Source organism: Rhinolophus ferrumequinum, chromosome 15, assembly GCF_004115265.2.
Source record: "Rhinolophus ferrumequinum isolate MPI-CBG mRhiFer1 chromosome 15, mRhiFer1_v1.p, whole genome shotgun sequence".
NCBI lineage: Eukaryota > Metazoa > Chordata > Mammalia > Chiroptera > Rhinolophidae > Rhinolophus > Rhinolophus ferrumequinum.
In genome coordinates, this window is record NC_046298.1 from 30,099,656 (window position 1) to 30,108,336 (window position 8,681).

The 8,681-nt window shown below is 43.5% G+C and overlaps 1 protein-coding gene across 1 annotated transcript in view; it reads left to right on the forward strand.

Annotated features, from left to right (window-relative positions):
* USP10 (ubiquitin specific peptidase 10) overlaps window positions 1-8,091 on the forward strand; it is a 62,292-nt gene extending 54,201 nt beyond the window's left edge. Inside the window, exons 12-14 of the mRNA XM_033128144.1 lie at window positions 1,579-1,723; window positions 3,599-3,664; window positions 7,030-8,091. Of these exons, the coding sequence (XP_032984035.1) occupies window positions 1,579-1,723; window positions 3,599-3,664; window positions 7,030-7,217 (399 nt within the window). The 3' untranslated portion in view covers window positions 7,218-8,091. The remainder of the gene's footprint in view (window positions 1-1,578; window positions 1,724-3,598; window positions 3,665-7,029) is intronic.
* Window positions 8,092-8,681: the final 590 nt, after the last annotated feature.

Here is an 8,681-nt window from a genome sequence, read left to right on the forward strand (position 1 = left end):
GAGATAGAGGAAGTGCTTGCCCTGTTCTCAGAGAGTGGTAAGGAAAGATGATTTCTTTATTCTACTAGGTATCAGGTTAGGAAGAGGGATTCAGGAAAGAAGTGGTATTTTGGTAGAACCTTGAGGATGAAAAAGAATGAGGCTCTCTGTTCTAGCTCCATGATTGTGGTGTGTTGTTATCAGATAAGAGCAGAACACTCAGAAAAGCAGATGTTTGAGGAAGGAAGGTTTTGGACAGCTTGTGATATCTGTGAAGAGCAAATAGCACATTTTCTGGAATACGATTTTTTAAATTTACATTTTAAACTATTGAGTTTAATTTTACTGCATTTTTAGGTCAAAAGTTTTTTTTTCCGTGGGAACGCAGGATGGTTTATGGGGCAATATTACAATATTACAATTTTACAAAATATGTGCTCTATAGAAAAGGTCTGTTTTTGTTGGGTGATAAGAAAGTGTGCTTTAGTTTATCTGGAAACCCAAAACACATTTAAGAATTTCAGATGAGTCATTTAGTGAACTGCTGGAAAGTTTAAGATCAGAATCGTAGGTCATTAGCTCTGAGAAACATCCCAGAGATATTTTAGTCCAACTCTCTTGATGCGTAGGTGAGGAAACCGGAGTCTCCATTCCTGGTTTTAACTGTTGAGCTGTAGTTACACTTTTCATTCATTCACACATTCTTATTGGCTATAGAGACACGAGAATACACAGACACGATGGGCATGCAGAAGAGGCATGGGGTGGTTTTCACACCTGGGATGTTAGTCTAGGTGGGAGACAGGCAGGGAGGGGTTTGTGATAACCATTGAGCTTGCTTTCCAAAAGCCTGATGGCCCCTAAGATACCTTCCCATACGTATCTAGTTCTCCGAAAGCTTTCTCAGCATTTTCTGTATTTTCTATTTTTTGGATTGTTACTTTAACACATATTTCTACCAAAAGTATTCTCCATGGAAGCATCAAAGAGTTCATAAGTACAGAGAACAGTAGAGGAATGGATTAAGTATTGTTTGGGAAGTTGCATTTTAATAAAAAGTATTCATTAGACCTGTGGAAATACATATTAAGTTGATAAAGTATATATCAAACTGCATTTTAATAAAAAGCATTTGTTAGACCCATGAAAGGGCATATTAAATTGACAAAACAGAAACTGTTATAGAACTAATGGTTAGAATAAATAGTTTTATTTAAAACTGTAAACAGGGTTATTTAAAACATCCACACTACGAGAGTTATTAACAAACAAGTTAATAAATACATACTTGAGGCACTACTACCTTAGCTTTTTTTTTTTAATAGTTACGCCAATTTGTCATTAATGCCACAGAGCAAAAGTTCTTAACTTGAATTCACAGATGGGCTCAGGGACCTGAGAGATCCTCGGCAGTTGTGTTGACAGGGGTGTGTGCATTTTTCTAAGAAGAATGTCAGTAGCTGTCTAAGGTATTCAAAAGATCCCATGACCAGGATCTTGAGGAATCAGCTCTCAGAGGAGGTCTTTGAGAGAAGATTGCGATGGCACCTGCTGCTGAAAGTAAGACGACCGGTGTGTCCTGGTGTGCTTGCATCTTAGGTTGAGATCAGTCGAAGAGTGACTCTGGAAAAACTCCCTCCTGTTCTCGTGCTGCACCTGAAACGATTTGTTTACGAGAAGACCGGTGGATGTCAGAAGCTTATCAAAAATATTGAATATCCTGTGGACTTGGAAATTAGTAAAGGTAATAAATAGATAAGTCAGAAGCATGTATGGTCACAATATTTCTGGAGATCAGTGATCTTGACACCTTAGCATTTTTGTAGAATGTCAAGGTCAAGGAATTTTTCTTTCGAGACTTTTTGTTTTCACTTTCTTGACGTTTACTAGACCTTGATGTTAAAATTCTCATTAAAATGGCTTTTAAAAAAATAAAGGCAAAATGAATAAACTACATAATCTTACTAGGTTAGAAAAATAGGTTTTGTCCGTCAAAGTGAGTGTCCTTTTTCTGTGAACATTTTATAGATTAATGGTACACAATAGTTTTCCTTGTACTATATATTAACAATGGTGTAGACCAGCCTGGTTAAATGGACTTTTTTCAGTGAATTGAGAAGGTTTCCCATAGGTCACTGGGGGTTCCTCTGACCTGGTTACGATGACGTGTGTCAGATCTGTGGCACTCTGTCAGCCACATGTCTCCGTCAGGTAACCAGGGCTCAGCAGTGTCAGCACATTCTGGTGAAAGCACCCAGTTCAAGTTGTCTTGCTAAAAGCACAGCTTGAAGGAAAACTTTCCTTGAGAGCTTCAGAATTTGTGGAATACTTACTCTGCAATACTGAAGCTTGGTCGGGAGCATAACAAACTAGAGGTGATTCTCAAAATATCAAGGTGTTTGGAAAACGGAATAAAGGACATGGGACGGCGTTCCTGGGTCTTGTAGAGTCCCTGGGTCCCTGTCACCTTCCTCCTCCTTCCGTCCTTATAATATGCCTTCCAGGCCAGGCGACTCAAGAACTGGTGGGTGGCTGCCTTAATGTTTAGGGTCGGCTTCGCCTACACCCCAGGGGTGTTCCGTTTCCTTCAGCTTAAGGTTCAGACTCAGGCTCCTCAGCCCCATTCTCAGGAGTTGCCCGTTTGGCTGATAGGTTGGACTCCTGAGCCGTTTTACGGTCCTTCCCTCCTCTCTCGTGTTGAGCGGCTTCATTCACAGGCAGCATGTTTTTCTGACCCCATAGGAGGACCAGAACAGGGAAGAAACTCTAGCCGAGAGCATACACTGGGTCATCAGTCCCTTTTTGCGTGGCTGTCAGGAAACTACAGAGAGTCCCACAGGCGTCCTTTGACCCACTCGTGCATCTTCCCTCACCCCCCAAATTAACCTTCTAGATGGGCTGACTTGTTTCCTACACTGATTTTATTTGCCTAACTTTTGTTATTTTTCTTGCCTTTTTATATCAGCTACCACCTCAAATGCTCTCTAGAAAGAGAAATCACGTAAATGCGGACAAGAGGACTTAGCTTAGGTCATGGAGGTGGGGAGTAGAGAAGGAACCAGTAATGGCTGCCAGGAGCAGTCCATCTCCAGAGGAACGCTTCCTGGCATCTCAGGGGTGCTTCCACCAAGGGGAACGCGTGCGTTAAGGACGAGAGGGCCCCCGGCCTGCACCAGCCGGTAGACTAGTACCTCTGTGGAGAAACCATTTCCCTCACAGAATTCAAGTTTTGTGGTCTGACTCACACATAAAACATTTTAATTTTTAGGTTTTCCGGGACTATTTCCGTTTGATTTTTGCTTTTAAGTGGGCAACTACCCCCCACCCCTCATTTTTTAGAACATCTGCTTCTAAGGGGTTTCTAGCATGAGTTTATTAGGTGTCGTATATTCCTCATGTTTCTTTAATGGTTGGTTGCTGGTCATGGCTGTTACTATATACCGCACTGCTGATTTTCCTTGTGGTCATGTGTATGCAAATAAAGGGATGGAGTTTTGTTTTCCTGGTCCACCAGGAAAATCTTTACTTGAGTGGAGATTGTTACCTCTTTGCTGCTGTTACTCTGAACCTTTCTGTAAGTGCTTTTATAGATTGGGGTTGCTGATATTTTGTTTTTCAGAACTGCTTTCTCCAGGAGTTAAAAATAAGAACTTTAAATGCCACAGAACCTATAGACTATTTGCAGGTAAGTCAATTTGTATAACATTATTTCCCTGTTAAAGCAATGATAAAAGGGTTTCCACTCACACACACACAATTTTGCCATAATACCACTTAACATAGAAAATAGATTTCACTATTGTATCACTATGGACTTTTTAAGCAGGGAAATCATTTGAAAATATGTGAGTTACCTGAAATTTGGTGCTTGGAATTTGGCAGAATATCCTCTTGGCTCTGAGCTGAGCCCAACATAAGACTTCGTGTGACATGATGGCTTCTCTCTCTGTCAGACGAGTGAGCTTTGGCTGCCAGCCTGGCAATTTGGGAAGGTAAACTTTCCCTGCTGCAGGTGTGGTACCTGTGAGGTGACTGACATTGAGTCACCCAGCTGGCATTCCACATACCCTCTTCGATACGGCGTTGTCACGTGTGCACGAGAAGGTGGCCCAAACTCACACAGACTCCTCTCAGTCACAGGAATCTCCCAACAAGGGGGCAATGGCACATCCCATTCCAGAGCCCGGGGGGTCCTAAAATCTCTGATCTCCTGGCCTGGACCCTCCTACAGTGCCAGCTTATCTCGTCTCCTTTCTGTCCTTCCTTCTATTTGTCTTTCTCTTTTATAGCCTGGGTCCCTTATGCCTCGGAAGCTTTGTATCTCTTTTGATAGTTATCAGTTGCAACAATCGTGTTTGCTTTTCTGGCAGTTTTTATTAGAATTTTCTAGCTTGTCTGTCATCCTTCCTTTTGTGTTGTTTTTGGTGTAATTTAAAACGACACTATCGTGTTATGGGCCCTCACACATCTATTAACCTTTCTACTAGATACCTTTTCTGTAGTGTCTTATTTATTCTTTACAACTGAGAGGTAAGTGGTAGTATCCCTGTCTTCTAAAAGAAGACACTGAAACTCTTACCCGAAAGGAATGTTCACCGCTCTGTGACCTTCAGAGCAAGGCTCCATACCCCTCTGCCCTCTGTCCCCTGCCGAGGTTGTAGGATGTTGGATTGGGTGAGGTCCTGGGCTCCATGAACAGGTGTTTGGCCCACTCAGCTCTTTCTTCGCACCAGGCACTTTTCCATTTGATTTTCTCTTGTCCCCCAAGGCAGCTGCCTGCTGGGACCCAGACATGGTGGCAGTGGGCACCTTGCTCTCGTGATTTTCTCCATCCTTGCCCTGCCTTGGGATAGAGGCTCTGAGGCCGCGGTTGGCACGCAGGCTCTGCCGTCCACCTGTGCAACCAGAGGAGTCCCCAGGGCCCATCCTCAGGGCACTGAGATCTCACAGGGTGGTAAAGTGTTTCTTTGCCATCTCCCTGCAGCTCTCTCCCTTGGGGCTCTTGCAGGGGATGTTGATGACCAAGGGCAAAGTTTCGGAGTTCCTTGTCTCCTGGTTATGGGGCCCCAGTGAAAGTACATACTCCCCCACCCACGTGGCCCAGGAGTCGTACCTGAGTTGCTGTCACCTGCATTCCCGATTCCTCATCTTGAGTCTTCTAATCTCAGAAATAAGGTCATTGTATTGCTTAGAATTTTCTGTGAAATGTGAGTAAAGAGGTACTTTGTAAAATGGTTCTAATTGTGGGACCAAAGAGAACGAGTTAGTGAAAATTAAAATGTACGAGCTTTTAAAAAAACTCTCATCCTCAGCCTTTGTTCCTGTTAGGTGGGCTTGCCCGGTGTCTGTGACATACTGCTCGTACCACGTTAGCTACCAGGGCTGCTGCTTACGAACCCTGAGTACGTGTAGAATGCTCTTCTCTTGAATTTTTACGATGGCGGTGTCTTAAAGGACAGACAAATGAGTTAAACCGCCAGGTCCTTACAATCCTACTGACTCGGTCACTTTAAAACAGTTGTTACCCAAGTCAGTTAGGTCTTGGAGGTGAAAATCCAGGACAAGCACCTCAAAGTGGATTTGGGGTCAGAGCCTCTTCTGTGCCTTGTGGCAGCCTCTTAATCACTGTGACCTGCAGTACAGGATTAGGCTGTGACCTTGTGTTGTTGCCGTCGCGCTCTCCCACCTGGTCATCCTGCAGTCTTGCTGATCTGTGTGGCCAGTCATATTTGTCGCTTGGTTGACCAGGGCTAGAGTCATAGTGTTCTCTGAGCCCTCAGCCTGCGTAATGACTGAAGCCGTAAGTGCCATCCTCTAACCAGCGAAGGTCACTGGCCTGGAGTAGATTCGGACCTCCCTAGAAGTGACACTTGCTGCTAGAACCCAGTGATATGCAGGCTTATTTATTGCTGAAACTCGCCACCAGCTAAATATTGTGCCTGTCCAAGTGACTGTCCTTTATACCATTGCTGGTAGTGCACAGCTCACTCCGCATCTTCAGAATTTCCCTGGAGACTGTTTCCCTCACCCAGGCTCATGTCTGTCGTTGGCCAGGCCACCCCCCTGGCCGCTCTTCTTCACAGAAGCTGAGGGATGCGTCCTTTGTCCTTTCATATCTTCATCGCGTCTTTCAGCAGTTATATTTGTTGTAGGCCTTTGACTAAGGCTTCTTGATTGAATTACAGGATTTTTTTATTTAAGTAAAGTATTTTTTTTTCTGTTAAAACATTGTAGAAAAATTGGAAAACTTTTTAAAAGAACAAAAGAGTGATGGCTCATCTCTGCAGGGTTGCTCCACAGCTGCCCACTCAGACAGCCCGGCTCCCGGTCCCGATGCCTTTCCTGGGGCGGGTGCTTTCGATCGTCATAGAAGACAATCCCCAAAAACCTAGGATTCTCTTGTTTTCATGTAATAGAAGCGTATTCCTACGTCACAATCCGTTGAGTGAAAAAATCCATGCTATTGTTATACAATTCACTAATTATGCCTTCTAGTGAATATATTTATAGGTTTTTCCATTTTTTCACTGTTATAAAATCTTTGTCTAAGATTCAGATAATTTCTTTAGAACAGTCTAGAAGTGGACGTGGTTAGATCAAGGGCATGACTGTTTGTAGGTCTCTGGGTGTGCATTTCGCGAGGTGAATTTGTTTGTACCTCTGTCAGCTCTGTGGAAGAGTGTCTTTCATGTTTTGCCTTCCAGCATTCTCTCTCAAGTATTAAATGTTAAAATGGTTGCTAACCCTTGCCTGAAGGGCTGACAAATGAGACAAAACCCCATTTAATTCACATTTCTTTTACTGTTTGTGAGGTATCGAACATTTTAAATATGTTAGGAAGATGTATATGCATAACGTTATTGTACATTGTTTCAGGCTTTTGTGTTTCAATAACATTGCGTTGTGTAATGACATTTCTCTCTCCCACCTGCTTTGGGAAGGTGTTCCACAAGAAGGACAGATGTTTGGAGGTAGTTGGGTGGGTACCTTTAAGCTGTCGGTGTGCAGTGCTTCTCTCACCAGGTTGCCTCCCCGGGCCCTCTCTTCCAGTGGTCTACCATCACGGCAGCAGTGCGACGGGTGGTCACTACACTACAGACGTCTTCCAGATTGGTCTGAACGGCTGGCTGCGCATCGATGACCAGACGGTCAAGGTGATTAACCAGTACCAGGTGGTGAAGCCCACTGCTGACCGCACAGCCTACCTCCTGTATTACCGCCGCGTGGACCTGCTGTGACCGCCTGCGCGCCGCGTGTGCCCAACACCCGCTTTTAGAACACCGACTCTCACTGACTTCCTTCCTCTCTTTAGTGGCTCTTTAGAGAGAAACTCTTTCTCCCTTTTGCAACAATGGGCTCGAATGAAAAGGAGATGCCTTGGGGTTTGTGCGGAACATACTTGATATGGACTTCTAACTTCCAAATCAAAATCGCTTAGTGGAAACAGACTGTTGCTTGATTTAAGAAAATACACAGAAACCCGTAATTCTGAAATAATGCTGAGATAATGCTTACTCAGATTCCTGAGTAAGAAGGGGTAACTTGCATTTGATTCCCAGTCTAATTGCTTCGTAGAATAAATCCTGCACCAGCAACAACACTTGTAAATTTGTGAAAATGAATTTTATCTTTCCTTGAAAAATGAATTTTTTAATCCATCACACTTTCCTCCCCCACCCTTTAGTTTTTGATAAACGATAAAAATGAGCCAGTTATCAGAGAAGAAATAGTTCTTCAAAAGAAAAAAAAATAAACACAAAAAAATAAGTTGCTGGTTCCTAACAGGAAAAATACATTTTAATAATTGTGCGATGAGATACTTCTTACAACACGTTACAGATCAAATATTTGGAGTTGAGATGCTAGTCACATAGATGGGTGATTGCAACTTTATTGCCATTAAAAGATTTCAAATTACATTCATGCTTCTGTGTACAGATAATGAAAAAATGGGCAAAATAATGAAGATTGATCTTTCCTTAAGTCTGCTCTGTTTAATTCTGCTGCCTGCTCGTCTGTAATGCTGCGTCTCTAATTGTACACAGTTTAGTGATACCTAGGAATATAAAGTTGTCGCCCATCAATAAAAATCACAAAGTTGGTTTAACGCTGTGCATGGTGTTTCTTTGACTGCGAGTGCCTTTTCCAGTTATTGGACTTCAGGCAGACACGACTGTACCTCCAGAATTAAAATAAGCCTTTCTGTCAGCCTGATGTGTTTGTGAAAGCTGAACCAAGACTCAGGTTATGCGTGTTTGATATTTCCGAGGTTATTACTGTAGTGATTTGGGAAAATGGGTTTTTCGAATCTTCAAATAGCAGAAAAGGGAGGTAAACTGTCCCTCTGTTGTTTCTGTCCCCGGCATTTTCAGTATCGCCAAAGTGGTGGATTTAGGTGATGGCCTAGCATCTTTTTAATTGTGTACCACTGGGACATCGTAGCAGCGTCAGACGCCACCGTTGGAGGAGATGGAGAGAGAGACGGCGGACACATGCGGGTCAGGGCACCCCAGTGGCTTTTGTACCTCTCGTGCTCCGGATTCTGGCTCCATGCAAACAAGTCATTGTCATGTCCTGAGATCTCCAGAGAAGTGGCTGTATGTGGTCTGAGCTTGGCTCCCGAGCTCTTCTTCTTACCATCTGGCGTGCCTGGTCACAGCCCGTTCCCCTCCCATGTTCAGAGCTTACGTATCAATTATAGT